Source organism: Polyodon spathula, chromosome 10 (assembly GCF_017654505.1).
Source record: "Polyodon spathula isolate WHYD16114869_AA chromosome 10, ASM1765450v1, whole genome shotgun sequence".
Classification (NCBI taxonomy): Eukaryota; Metazoa; Chordata; class Actinopteri; order Acipenseriformes; family Polyodontidae; genus Polyodon; species Polyodon spathula.
In genome coordinates, this window is record NC_054543.1 from 48,830,687 (window position 1) to 48,845,708 (window position 15,022).

The window sequence follows — 15,022 nt, forward strand, 5'->3', positions numbered from 1 at the left end:
TTAAAATAAGCAATATTTGTTGTTTGAGTAATAATAATAATAATAAACTATTTTATATAGCTCCTTTAAAAGCAACATCTCAAAGCGCTTTACACATAAACAAAACAGGAAATACAAACAGTCATAAAAATGCCTTTCCATAAAAGCAGGTCTTTAAGTTAAATTTAACGAGTGGCAGAATCCCTGATCTCTTTAGGATGGTGTTCCAAAGCTTTGGGGCACAACAATAAAATGCCCTGTCGCCCACAGAACGTAGGTGAACAGAGGGAACGCATAACAATCCCAGATCAATTTAGTGAAGGGTGTAGACTGATAAGAGATCAGATAAATACCCTGGAGCCAAACCATGTAAAGCGACAGGCAACCAGTGCAGGGACTCCAGAACAGGAGTGATATGATCCCTCGCACATGATCTTGTCAGAATACGAGCTGTTGAGTTCTGAACATGTTGTAATTTGGACATATGCTTTTGGAGATGCCTGCAAGCACAGCGTTACAATAATCAATCCTCGAAAAAACAAACGCATGAATCAGCTTGTCATCTACAGAAGCAGAAAGCATAGGTCGCACCCTAGCAATGTTGCTAAGGTGGAAAATAATGCCTTAATAGTATTCTCCACATGAGGTTCAAAAGTAACTCCCAAATTTCTCATTTTGGATCTGAACTCAAGCATAGTACCATTAACTGTTTTTTTTCACATTGTAGCAGTTTATTTGCATGTAAAAAAAAAAAGAAAAACACTGCACAGTGATTTAAACTAGGATTGGAATAGTTATGAAATACTTAAACCTTTGAGAAAAGTCTCTTACTGTCTGGGTCCGTTTTATATCACACACAATCTCACCTTGTGCAGTTCAACTTTTTTTACATTGTGAAAAGTGTTGAATTTAAATCAAGGGAAGTAATGTTAAAACTGTACAATGCACTAGTAAGACCTCATCTTGAATATTGTGTTCAGTTCTGGTCACCTCGCTATAAAAAAGATATTGCTGCTCTAGAAAGAGTGCAAAGAAGAGCGACCAGAATTATTCCGGGCTTAAAAGGCATGTCATATGCACACAGGCTAAAAGAATTGAATCTGTTCAGTCTTGAACAAAGAAGACTACGTGGCGACCTAATTCAAGCATTTAAAATTCTAAAAGGTATTGACAGTGTCGACCCAAGGGACTTTTTCAGCCTGCAAAAAGAAACAAGGACCAGGGGTCACAAATGGAGATTAGACAAAGGGGCATTCAGAACAGAAAATAGGAGACACTTTTTTACACAGAGAATTGTGAGGGTCTGGAATCAACTCCCCAGTAATGTTGTTGAAGCTGACACCCTGGGATCCTTCAAGAAGCTGCTTGATGAGATTTTGGGATCAATAAGCTACTAACAACCAAACGAGCAAGATGGGCCGAATGGCCTCCTCTCGTTTGTAAACTTTCTTATGTTCTTATGTTCTTAACTTAATTCAACTAAAACACACACTAAGCTTCATGAAGATTGCCCTCAGTAAAGTACTTTCAGTATAAAGAAACAAAAAGCTAAAAACAAATTAACTCAATGTTACTGAGGTACATCACTGGCCACAGACATACCCTTCTTATTTCAAACTGCTCTACCAAGCATTTTGTGAGGACTGCTGCCACCAGCACCAGTGTCTTGAGTACAGCAGCTTTGGGGAGTGTGGGGAAATATATCTACAAACAGCAAGAAGGTGGACTAAAGAGAAGCCATTCAAACACATTTCAAAAAACAGAACCAAACCAAAAAAAATGTCATATTATGGACCTAAAAAGTGATGAAGAGGAAAACTAAAGGTGCAAGATTGCATCTATGTCATCTATATACTCCCTAATACACAGTGGTTTACACTGCACACTCTTTTAATATAATACTTTACAAAATATAGAATCTCTGCTAGATTTGTCTTGAGTCATAATACAAAATGACAAAAAATACAAAAAGTTTTTGGCGCCTTTTTTTTTTTTTTAATTTAAAGTGTCTGCATTTTACACATCAAGAAAAACGTAAACTCAAATACTCAGAGAATAGATTTGCAGTACTGTGTTTCATTGTGTTTAGAGTCCCCAAATACGAAGTTCCTTGTCATAGGTTTGCATTAGCGACAGTTGCTCCGGGGTGCGCAGCCTCACGACAAACAAAGAAACCAATCATCCTGTTGTAGTGGTCGGTTTGTAATCTCCATGCAGCTTTGTGTTGTGTAGCCTGGGTCCTACGAGGCAGCACAAACCCTTGCAGCATGCCCACCTTGTAACGCCTGCAGTGTGTAGTATTACCAGAGCCTGCAGATCCCAGTGTGCAGTATTACCAGAGCCTGCAGATCCCAGCGTGTCTGTATCTTGTAACGCCTGCAGTGTGCAGTATTACCAGAGCCTGCAGATCCCAGTGTGTCTGTATCTTGTAACGCCTGCAGTGTGCAGTATTACCAGAGCCTGCAGATCCCAGTGTGTCTGTATCTTGTAACGCCTGCAGTGTGCAGTATTACCAGAGCCTGCAGATCCCAGCGTGTCTGTATCTTGTAACGCCTGTAGTGTGCAGTATTACCAGAGCCTGCAGATCCCAGCGTGTCTGTATCTTGTAACGCCTGCAGTGTGCAGTATTACCAGAGCCTGCAGATCCCAGTGTGTCTGTATCTTGTAACGCCTGCAGTGTGCAGTATTACCAGAGCCTGCAGATCCCAGCGTGTCTATCTTGTAACGCCTGCAGTGTGCAGTATTACCAGAGCCTGCAGATCCCAGTGTGCAGTATTACCAGAGCCTGCAGATCCCAGTGTGTCTGTATCTTGTAATGACTGTGTGCAGTATTACCAGAGCCTGCAGAGGACTTTATGATTTGCTTTGAAAACCTTTAAATACTGATTCACTTCCTTCACATCTTGAAAGGTTGTGCTGTGAAAGCAGGTGCTTTGATTGCCTTATTTGTGCCCCTCTTCCTAGCAGCAGCAGTAGCAGTAGCAGCAGCATGGTCCATTGAAAAACAAGTTAGTCAATAAATCTTTGGTCACTTTCGCTTGGCCTGCCTCTCCACTGACAACAACAAAAAGGAGATGGCCCTTTTCTTTACCGCCATGCCTGGCTCCCAGTGTCTCCCAGTGCTGGGAGAGCCCATGGCGTTCTGTTCAGCAGGTCATTTTAGATCTGTATTGTCTTGTGCTTCATTGCTTAGACAGGTTTCTACTGGGACCCACAACCCAGCGGTTTCAACAATATCAAAATAACATATTAAAAAATAATAAAAAATAATAAAAGGTGTTCTGCTAACTGCTGGGTGGTCCTGCGTTCAGGAAGTAGGTCATCATTTCGCCTTTCCCTTTGACCTTTACTACTCCTCGACACTCTAGTATATAGTTGTAGCCATTCAGAACCTGGTACATGTCTGTGGTCACCTAGAGAAAGGAGTAAAGATGAAGTCACCATTTAATTATAATCAGCAGTACAGACATTCTAGCCGATATTGTTCAAAGCTCAAATTTGACACATGCAACAGTCTTTTTATTTATTATCTGACCTAAAAATCACGTTTTCTATACTTTTACTGTGCTATACCATGATAAAAGCGTAAGCTAGCAAGCAAATTTGAAAAGAGCAAAAAAAGCCAGATGCACAGTATAAGTTGGAAAACGCGTTGCCAAGCAATCTGTCACCATGGTAAACAGACCACTCTGTAGGTGTCCCCTTAGAACCACTGGCACCCTGACAGTTTAAGTTACCTGTATCCTTTCAGGCACTCCTGTGCTGTCCATGCGACTGGCTACATTCACTGTGTTCCCCCAGATGTCATACTGAGGCTTCCTTGCACCAATGACCCCAGCCACGACCGGGCCGATATTGAGACCTGAAAGCAAAAGAGTGGAGCGTCCTTCAGAGAACGCAGCCTGCAGCACATCACAGTAGCAGCCAGGGCCGTTCTATTAAAGGATCCCTGATGTGCTCAAACAGCAAACCGGTATATGGGCAATGCATCTCCATACCATTCTGTATTGATCACAAGAAACATTTTGAAACCGCTGAATGTTTGGATACTGTCGGGGTCCTGCTTGTTCAGCAGACCACACTAGTGAATGGGCACAGGTTCAGCTATTCTGATGACTTGACTGGGCACACTCACATATCACTGTGTCTTCAGTGGAACTAAAAAGCTAATAAAAAAAAAAACGCAAACAAACCCCCCCCCCCCCCAACCCCAATTCCTTCTGTCACTGTGCACTCAACCAGAAAATGCTTACAAATCAAACACTCCAAATTACTAGCTTCAACAATCAAGGACCAAATATATTAAAGTAAATCATTTTTAAAAAGGCATCAGTTTAAAGTATTGTATGGGGGCTTTGCATGCACATATGAGATGACAAGGGGCAGTAAATCAATCAGTACACCATTGCTGTGCTATCCAAAGAGTCTCTCATATACCTATCTTCATCTGGAAGTTGTTGAAGGAGTGCTCATTAATGTACTTCATCTGGTCCATTAACCTCATGGCGTAGTCAGCCAGCGCTTTGATGTGCGTCTTCCCCGGCTTGTCGTAGGTGGAGTCGTTCAGGCCGGAGGCAGCCATGTACGTGCTGCCGATTGTCTTAATCTTCTCCAGCTGCCGGAACTGGTCCTCACTAATTATCTGGAAGAACAGAGGAACGAGACACTTCCGTATTAGGACACAACCGATGATTCTGCTCGATACCCAAAAGGTACATCGTGTTCAATAACTAAAAGATATTCCCAAATTGTATTAGAAAGAAAAAAATGATTCAGCTGTCAGAATATTAATTCCTAAAGCTTTCCCTGGCTCGATTCTTAATTAAAATAGTTGATATTGCTCTTCACAGATGCAAACACACACACGCACCCACACAGACACACATGCAAGCACAAACACACACAATGCTGGTCTACAGCTCTGCAACATTGCATTATACTTAACCCGGCCAGGCAATCCGCCATTTACACTTCAACATATTGTCCGCTATCAAAGCTTTCCACAAAATACATTTTTTCAAGTGGTCTAAAAAAAGATGTTTTTAAATGTAATAGTACTATTATTTTATGTTCAGCATAAAACAACTTAGATCTACTGCTGCTCAAACCGGTCTCCAGACAATACGAAGACCCAGTAAGGGTTATAACTTCTCACCTCGTCAAGACCCAGTAAGGGTTATGACTTCTCACCTCGTTGAAGACCCAGTACAGGTTATGACTTCTCACCATATTGAGTACACAGTAAAGGTTATGACTTCTTACCTCATTAGACCCAGTAAGGGTTATGACTTCTCACCTCGTCAAGACCCAGTAAGGGTTATGACTTCTCACCTCATCAAGACCCAGTAAGGGTTATGCCTAAGGCTGGGATTTTGTCACGGAAATTTGTACTAAAAATCACGGAGCAGTCACAGTATATATGTTCAAAATCACAGAGGAAGGGGAAATGTTGTGTGAAGTCACGGGTGAAAATTCAACAATGTTTTTTTTAAAATACAATATACCTACATAAAGATAAAAATAGCCTGTCTATATGGTAGGAAAAAAGGAGAATTTATCTAAATATGTATTTATTTATTCTGGTTTTCACAACATCAGGTTAAAGCTTTAACCCTTTGCTGTCCTATGTCAGACTAGGTCAGACATTACAATTTTCCCTTCCCCACCCTCATCAAAAAGACCTCAAGCATAGGTCTCTAGTCATTTTTTCTCCAGAAAAAGCCAATAAAAGCTTTCAAAGGCCAAATGAGACCTACTGGAGCCGAAAAAAAAAAATTAAAACTGAAGTATGTGAAAATTACAGCGAACAAGGGGTGGGCTTGGCTGGAGAGGTAGCATTGAGTGCCCTTTTGCTATGCACTGCCTTTTAAACCTGTTTTACTCAGAAAAAAAAAATTAAACAGCACGTATAGATTAAACAGCGTGTGTGAAAATAAATTGGACCCGACGTGCCTGACAAGCGCTAAATAAATGGACCGTTAAGGGTTAATCCTGTAAACCGGTAATCTTCACAGCATATACAACTAGAAACAAACATGTCTGTTTTACCCAACATTTGGTGGATTTTCTACAGGACTGCAAACAAAAACTGTAGGTTTTGCATACCTTTAAAAAATAAAGTTTGAAGTTGAAAAAGAGTAAATCGTCTCTGTGCATCTGTTGCTTTTGCTGTGGTATAGTATTTTACATGTTTTTTTGTTGGTTAGTTTACATATTATTCTGATGCCACATGTTGTACATTGAGAGGTTTGATGCCTTTATAGAGCGCTGGTCATCCCGTTTGTGACACGAGGTCTCCCAATGTTTACCACGGCTTGCTTTACGACTGTAATCTACTGGTACGTTAAACTAAACAATAAACCTCTGCTTTCATGAAATACATTTCTGGGGTTTTGTGCAGCTCCGAACTGTGCACCTGCTTATGCTGTTTTGCTCATTTTGTAAATATTTGCAATGTGGCAAAGTATTGAGTTAATGTGTGAATTTCAGTGTGGATATATATATATATATTATATATATATATTATATATCTATAATATATATATATATATATATATAATATATAGGTACATGACACCCGTGACCAGCCTGAATTAATCCCAGCCGTAATTATGACTTCTCACCTCATCAAAGTCAGCAATGATCTCGTTCAGCAGCCGCAGGCACTCCACGCCCTCGTTGTTGGCCTCTAGCTCCACGTAGAACTCAGAGAAGTTGCTGATGGAGGCGAACATGACAGCCACGCACTCGCAGGACTGGTAGTACAGCTCATCGTTGCACCGCTCGCGGGCCAGGAAGTGGGCGGCCACGTCCTTGGGCAGGATGTTGTGCAGCAGCCTCCTGTTGTAGGCCTGCAGCTCCTCCATCTCCTCCTTCTCCTCTGTAGCCTGGGAGGAGAGAAGCACCGTTTCCTTTTATCTGTTATCTTAAAGAACACATCCTGCCCATCCCCTACCCTTAAAGAACAGATGTCCTGCCCATCGCCTACCCTTAAAGAACAGACATCCTGCCCATCCCCTACCCTTAAAGAACAGACATCCTGCCCATCGCCTACCCTTAAAGAACAGACATCCTGCCCATCCCCTACCCTTAAAGAACAGACATCCTGCCCATCGCCTACCCTTAAAGAACAGACATACTGCCCATCCCCTACCCTTAAAGAACACACATCCTGCCCATCCCCTACTCTTAAAGAACAGACATCCTGCCCATCCCCTACTCTTAAAGAACAGACATCCTGCCCATCCCCTACCCTTAAAGAACAGACATCCTGCCCATGCCCTAGCCTTAAAGAACAGACATCCTGCCCATCGCCTACCCTTAAAGAACACACATCCTGCTCATCCCCTACTCTTAAAGAACAGACATCCTGCCCATCCCCTACCCTTAAAGAACAAAGAACAGACATCCTGCCCCTCCCCTACCATTAAAGAACAGACACCCTACCCATCGCCTACCATTAAAGAACAAAGAACAGACATCCAGCCCATCGCCTACCCTTAAAGAATAAAGAACAGACATCCTACCCATCGCCTGCCATTAAAGAACAGACATCCTGCCCATCGTCTACCCTTAAAGAACAAAGAAAGATATCCTGCCCATCGCCAACCCTTAAAGAACAAAGAACAGACATCCTGCCCATCGCCTACCCTTAAAGAACAGATATCTTGCCCATCCCCTTACTCTTTCTGCCCTCTGCAGACAAAGCTGATTCACGATGGTTCTGAGTGGGTAACGCAAAGATAACCAATAAGTGAGGAAGACATAAACACAGAGGCTATTTCCCTTGACAAAATCTGTGTATCCCACAGTACAGTTTAAAAAGCAAGCGAGACAACAGACCTTCAGAACAACAGGAGGACTGGTTAGATTGTGCTACAAGGGGTAAGAAATTAGGGTTTAATAGTGTCTCTTTTAGAAAAAGTTTCAGTGTGCTGAAATTATTCTGACACAATCTTCAAATATCCTGTTAGGTACCGCTGAGCCCTCTAAGCACACAGAGCCATTATTTACATTGTTTTTTGTTCTTCCAAATTTCTATTACGTGGGGCCAACAGGATATTGAATTATGTTAGGAATGGCAAAGGGTTTTGTAGAAAATATTTCAGCTTACAAGTTCCTAACCCAAGTGGGTTCAACTCAAACATTAAAACTGCATGCCCTCTGCGGGCTGGATGTTTAACGTTTCCAGATTTCAGCACAAAATAAATGTTTAGGAAGTTCGGCTGTCATGGTAAATGTCAGCTAAAAACTATATCTGCACAGCAACCCCAATGGAGCAGCACTACAGTCTGTAGTTCAATGATCTGTGGATACAGGACTGTTTGACAATCAAATAAAACCAGTGTGTGACAGTTAGTTACATTGCATTTTCCAGTTCTATTACGTCAATATCAAATAAAGTCAATATATACTATTTTTATTCCACCGTGTTTTTGTAAAAGGAAAATAAAGTGTTATGTTGTTTGTCAAGGTATGTCAAGGCTTGATCTGAACTATTGAATAATAGTAAATACAAAGATTACACGGTCCGGTTCCAACAAAAAGACTGTAGGTGGCTCCTGTAGCCAGCGTTTCACCCACTAAAATACAGGACTGTATGTGAAAAAGTAACGATTGAGGCATTTCCCCCTACAGAAGCTGTCCATTGAAATATGGAAAGTTTTTAAACCTGACCCATACAACCAGCCCCCACACGCAGAGGAAATGCATGCTTCAGTACCTGAAGTTTCCAGAGAAAGTCGAGCCGTGCCGTGGACTCCACCTGCTGGGCGTGCAGATACAGCGCAAGCACAAACACTGTGATTACGATGGGGGTCATGATCTTCAGCGCTACCCTGGACACGTTCCTCGAACTGCAATTGCACAACACACAGGCAGCATTGGAAAGCAGCTGAAAGAATCTCCAGTAACTCACACAGAACAGAGTACTGCACAGGCAAGACGAACTGCAATCACTGAACACACAGGCAACATTGGAAAGCAGCTGAAAGGATCTCCACCGACTCACACAGAACAGAGTACTGCACAGGCAAGACGAACTACAATCACTGAACACACAGGCAGCATTGGAAAGCAGCTGAAAGGATCTCCACCGACTCACACAGAACAGAGTACTGCACAGGCAAGACGAACTGCAATCACTGAACACACAGGCAGCATTGGAAAGCAGCTGAAAGAATCTCCAGTGACTCACACAGAACAGAGTACTGCACAGGCAAGACGAACTGCAATCACTGAACACACAGGCAGCATTGGAAAGCAGCTGAAAGAATCTCCAGTGACTCACACAGAACAGAGTACTGCACAGGCAAGACGAACTGCAATCACTGAACACACAGGCAGCATTGGAAAGCAGCAGAAAGAATCTCCAGTGACTCACACAGAACAGAGTACTGCACAGGCAAAACGAACTGCAATCACTGAACACACAGGCAGCATTGGAAAGCAGCAGAAAGAATCTCCAGTGACTCACACAGAACAGAGTACTGCACAGGCAAGACGAACTGCAATCACTGAACACACAGGCAGCATTGGAAAGCAGCTGAAAGAATCTCCAGTGACTCACACAGAACAGAGTACTGCACAGGCAAGACGAACTGCAATCACTGAACACACAGGCAGCATTGGAAAGCAGCTGAAAGAATCTCCAGTGACTCACACAGAACAGAGTACTGCACAGGCAAGACGAACTGCAATCACTGAACACACAGGCAGCATTGGAAAGCAGCAGAAAGAATCTCCAGTGACTCACACAGAACAGAGTACTGCACAGGCAAGACGAACTGCAATCACTGAACACACAGGCAACATTGGAAAGCAGCTGAAAGAATCTCCAGTGACTCACACAGAACAGAGTACTGCACAGGCAAGACGAACTGCAATCACTGAACACACAGGCAGCATTGGAAAGCAGCTGAAAGAATCTCCAGTGACTCACACAGAACAGAGTACTGCACAGGCAAGACGAACTGCAATCACTGAACACACAGGCAGCATTGGAAAGCAACTGAAAGAATCTCCAGTGACTCACACAGAACAGAGTACTGCACAGGCAAAACGAACTGCAATCACTGACCACACAGGCAGCATTGGAAAGCAACTGAAAGAATCTCCAGTGACTCACACAGAACAGAGTACTGCACAGGCAAGACGAACTGCAATCACTGAACACACAGGCAACATTGGAAAGCAGCTGAAAGAATCTCCAGTGACTCACACAGAACAGAGTACTGCACAGGCAAGACGAACTGCAATCACTGAACACACAGGCAACATTGGAAAGCAGCAGAAAGAATCTCCAGTGACTCACACAGAACAGAGTACTGCACAGGCAAAACGAACTGCAATCACTGACCACACAGGCAGCATTGGAAAGCAACTGAAAGAATCTCCAGTGACTCACACAGAACAGAGTACTGCACAGGCAAAACTTACCATGTTCCATTGGACTGGCCACTGAAAGAAAAACAGAAAACAAGAGTTCAACATACCTGTATTGCTGTGAGTTTTGTGAAAAGAGTACAGTGCTTAAAAAAAAAAAAAAACTTAAGATTTAGGGTATTAGGAAATCACAAGAACCAAATTTGATTGTCTAAACCCCTACACTTCAAAACAGAGTCCAGACTAGCTGATACTTGGGGGGATAACTTTCAATAGGCTCTCTAACTAAATATAAGACATCATCAAATCCTGACATAAGCACAACTTATCTGTAGGCTGCAGAAATAGGGTTTTGTGTATTCATAGGACAGTATACAGTATTATTTATATACTGTACTGTAAAGCAGAAAATGTCTGCGTTAACTTGAATTTGTCCATTATGGACATATTTACAGCAACAAATGTGTATATAAAGTTTAGATACAGTGTACTGTTTATAAACTCAAAGCAGTAACTTTGTGACATATACAGTGTTCTGTTCTAGAGTAGGCAGTATGTGCATTGTTACGTACATTGCATTGGCTGTGACCAGCAAGTCTGCGTTGTCAAAGAGGGTCACTTCCGGCAGCTCTACAATGAGCACGTAGAGGAGCTCCATGAACAGCATGAGGAAGAGCTTGCCAATACTGCTGATCTGCAGGAACACGGAGCAGGCGAGGAGGCTGAGCAAAACACCGGACGAGAAATACTGCAAAGAAGAGAGGCAGGACAGGGCTTGGTACCATTGCAAAATCAAACACATGACAAGAGACAGCATTCACAGTATTACACCAATGACAGAGGCCCAAGCGTTTGAGGAGGAGTCAATCAACAATTAATTTCCTTTTACATACCTGTAGTATCCTGAATACAAGCCCTAACTTGCAGCTCGATACATGAGGCAGTTGATTTCAAAGCGGGATTCCCACTCTACAGCAGTACTAGTGGTATTAGTTTAACACATTCTACAGTTACTCCAGGATTAACTGCAGCGTACGCACCTCAGGGAAGTTGCAGCTGGGCTCGGTGCTCCCGCAGTACCCTTCCATGGTGTCCAGTGTGTAGTTGAAGTGTGAAGAGCTCACATGGCAGGCGTTCACACTGCTGCGGGTCATGTTCAACTCCTTGGCCACGCAGGTACGAATATCCTTGGTGCTGCATGTGAACTACAAGGGCAAACACAGGACATGCTTGCTAAGAATGCAAATCTGCTCACCAAAAAAGTTACCAACCTTTCATTTGAGAACCTTGCCAAACATACCATGTTGACGAATGCAGAGAGAAAGACGAGAAGAATGGTGAAGACCCCGACCAGCGTGCTGTTGGTCCTGGACTGAACAATCTTCTTGGAGAGAGTCTGCAGAGGAGCTGGGAAGAGCTGAGAGAGGATAGCACTGTCAGGAGAGCAGTGCCACCAACTGAAGCATACAGGACCTGTGTGTACAGCACCCTCATTGACAGGCCCAACATGGGACAGCAGAAATCAATCCCTCTGTATTACCAAAGCTTGGGAGAGCTAGTCCTGTGTACTGTGAAGAAGTTACATGTTTCCTAATATACTACATATGTCTTTCTGACTAGACCCAAAGGAGATGACAATCACAGCACTACTTTGACTAACCAGACACTGTTTGAAATTGGCATAATGAATGATGGGTCAAGGGACTACATAACCCACAGGCTCCAGCTTTGATCTGCCCTTAACAGATATAAGGGCACACAGGCTAATTAGATGCACACAGGATGTTTCTTCTTGCTGTGTGGAATTGTTGCTGACTGGATTTGTTTATAAAAGTTGCCGCATCAAACAGTTCTTCCTGAATTTTTTTTAAAAAATGTAGATTTCCTGCTTGAGGGGCTTGATAACTGTGTTATGAATTAAAATGTGATCTCTCATATAGTAAACGAGTCTTCATTCAGTGTAGCTGGCATTCCCTCAAACAGAAGCCCTTAAGTTGGCTCAGATTGAAAAGGTGATGCTAGCCTCTCTGACAGTATTTCAGGACACACTCTGGGACGCTGGCTCATGATGTGCAAGTCTAACGCTGAATGTTGTTGATGTTGTTGGCTCTGTGAAGTGAGCTACAAGCTTCCATTACTCCAGGACTGTGTGATGGATGGTTCTTGTGCACTAATTGAGCTCCACAGTGCAGCTCTCTTTATTACAAGTTAAGGATGTAAATGGGTTGAAAAAGAAGACAAGGACAACTGGCTGACTGCTGGAATTGAAATGCAGCATGTCTAGCACAAGCACACTATAGTGTTTTAGTGTAATCTGTAAAGACCTTTTAATTGACAATGTCTTTGCTACTGTTTTAGTCAGCTTTTAGTTTATTCAATACCATTATAAAAGAACCACCATAGCATTTTTGCATGGTAATTTCGCAGACCCTGTCCCTGACACACACACACACACACACAGTGAGATAAGAGTTAAAGGGTAATGCAAACCCCATCCTTGACCTCGACACACACACACACACACACACACATACACACACACACACACACCGAGACACACTGACACACACACACAGCGAGATAAGAGTTAAAGGATAATGCAAACCCCATCCATGACCTCGACACATACACACACACAGAGACAAACATAAAGTCACACACACACACACTGACACACACTGAGACACACACACACACTGACACACACAGAGACACACACACTGAGATCAACTGGAGTTCGATAGTCTGACTTGGAAAGGGAACATCAGCCCCCGGCAGGCCCCAGGGGCACAGCCACCTCAGCATGAATCACCACTGACAGGCAGTACCACTCCAGCATGAATCACCAGTGAGGGGCACTGCCACCCCAGCATGAATCACCAGTAAGGGGCACTGCCACGTCAGCATGAATCACCAGTGAGGGGCATTGCCACCCCAGCTTGAATCACCACTGTGGAGCATTGCCACCCAACCCCAGTTCCTATAATGCATAATGAAAAGATCTTGGTAATAATCTATCTAACAGATGAGGAATGGTTCCGGGTGTTTTCCTATCCAAGAATTTCTGCAACGCTGTATAAGAAGTTTGCTCCACCTCGAGGCCACAGCCAAGCACAGGCTGGAACTGGAAAAGGGCACAACAGCCTCCTGCTCCTATTATATTCTAGGAATGACTGCAAAGTAACTGAATATATTTTCATGTTCTTTTTTTTTAGAAAACCACATCTTTTTATGGTAAACTTAAACTAACAAACAAATAAATAGTCTATTCAATCCAGTTAACTACACATAAGAAACGTATCATTCAGTGAACTTTCTATTAGTGGTTCTTTGGAGAGGTGAGACAAAACAGAAAAGAAAAGAAACGCACACACGGGTAACAAAATGGACTTACAGTTTACTCCATTTGCATGCAGGCTAAAACATAACAAAAATACCAACACATTATACCATGCAGGCATACTGGCAAAATAACAATTTTACACTGGAAAAAAGCACCATGCATTTTAACAGCTGTGGTAATGCAACATAGGCCCATAGGATGCCCCATTACTACCAAGACAAACCTGGAGCTGCTGTCTGTTCCTTATGGTGAAATCCATTAAATAAATGACTCTATGTTACTCTGTCACACCTCTTCACTTGTATTTCAAATGTAAGCTGAGTGGAAACGTGGACTTGCATCTATAAACCAACTAAATATAAAAGTGACTATGGAAATACATGCATGGCATTGTTCAGTAGAGATGGATCAGTCTATTAGTGTGTATGTGTATGTGTGTGTGTGTGTGTGTGTGTGTGTGTGTGTGTGTGTGAGAGTGTATTCCCACATCTATACACCTTGTTTAGACTGCAGCCTGCCTGACCACAATAACTGAGACTCATAGTCAGAAGAAAGCTGCTACAGCACATCTGTGCTGCATTAACACAATGATACAGTATCTGAGTAATAAATATGTGTACTGTCATCTGTGGGCAAGGGTTTTCTTTGCTTAAAAAAATGGGTGTGTCATTTATTAAACAAGAAAGACAGGACCAAGGTAGATTTTTGTTTAAAAACTAGAGACAGAAAGATGCTGACAGGATGAATTTCCACAGAACTTACCCTGAAACAGGAGTAGATCGCAGACACAAACATCACTGCTGTAAGGATAAGGAAACAGGCCACATAGTAACCAATCATCAGCGATGAGCTGCAAATAAAACAAATAAACGTGTGAAGTGCATGTCAGTGACAGCAAGAGGAACACGTCAGTGACAGCAATGGCAACTGCTGAAATCCGCAAAAAGATCAACAGAGCAGGTCTCTCCACTGCAGTGCAGTGCATTGTACTGTAGCAGTATATTGAAGCTTGTATCTCTATTGCAGTGCAGTGTTGTATATTGGAACTTGTATCTCTATTGCAGTGCAGTGGAGTATATTGGCGCTTGTATCTATATTGCAGTGCAGTGCAGTGTCATGGTGCAGTATATTGGAGATTGTATCTCTATTGCAGTGCTGTGCAGTATATTGGAGCTTGTATCTCTATTGCTGTGCAGTGCGATGTTGTGGTGCAGTATATTGGAACTTGTATCTCTATTGCAGTGTGGTGCATTGCAGTGGTGCAGTATATTGGAGCTTGTATCTCTATTGCACTGCAGTGCAGTGTAGTGGTGCAAT

The 15,022-nt window shown here is 42.7% G+C and overlaps 1 protein-coding gene across 3 annotated transcripts in view; it reads right to left on the minus strand.

The window, feature by feature from the left end:
• Positions 1-1,443: 1,443 nt before the first annotated feature.
• LOC121322506 (adenylate cyclase type 5-like) overlaps positions 1,444-15,022 on the minus strand; it is a 68,844-nt gene continuing 55,265 nt past the window's right edge. For 2 of the 3 annotated variants that reach the window (XM_041262606.1, XM_041262605.1), the window contains exons 12-21: positions 14,468-14,555; positions 11,663-11,779; positions 11,403-11,567; positions 10,935-11,110; positions 10,417-10,437; positions 8,702-8,834; positions 6,603-6,866; positions 4,417-4,621; positions 3,717-3,841; positions 1,444-3,392 (exon numbers count right to left, since the gene is read on the minus strand). In XM_041262606.1, coding sequence (XP_041118540.1) covers positions 3,264-3,392; positions 3,717-3,841; positions 4,417-4,621; positions 6,603-6,866; positions 8,702-8,834; positions 10,417-10,437; positions 10,935-11,110; positions 11,403-11,567; positions 11,663-11,779; positions 14,468-14,555 — 1,423 coding nt within the window. In that variant the 3' untranslated portion in view covers positions 1,444-3,263. The remainder of the gene's footprint in view (positions 3,393-3,716; positions 3,842-4,416; positions 4,622-6,602; positions 6,867-8,701; positions 8,835-10,416; positions 10,438-10,934; positions 11,111-11,402; positions 11,568-11,662; positions 11,780-14,467; positions 14,556-15,022) is intronic. The other variant, XM_041262607.1, reaches the window with a different exon arrangement.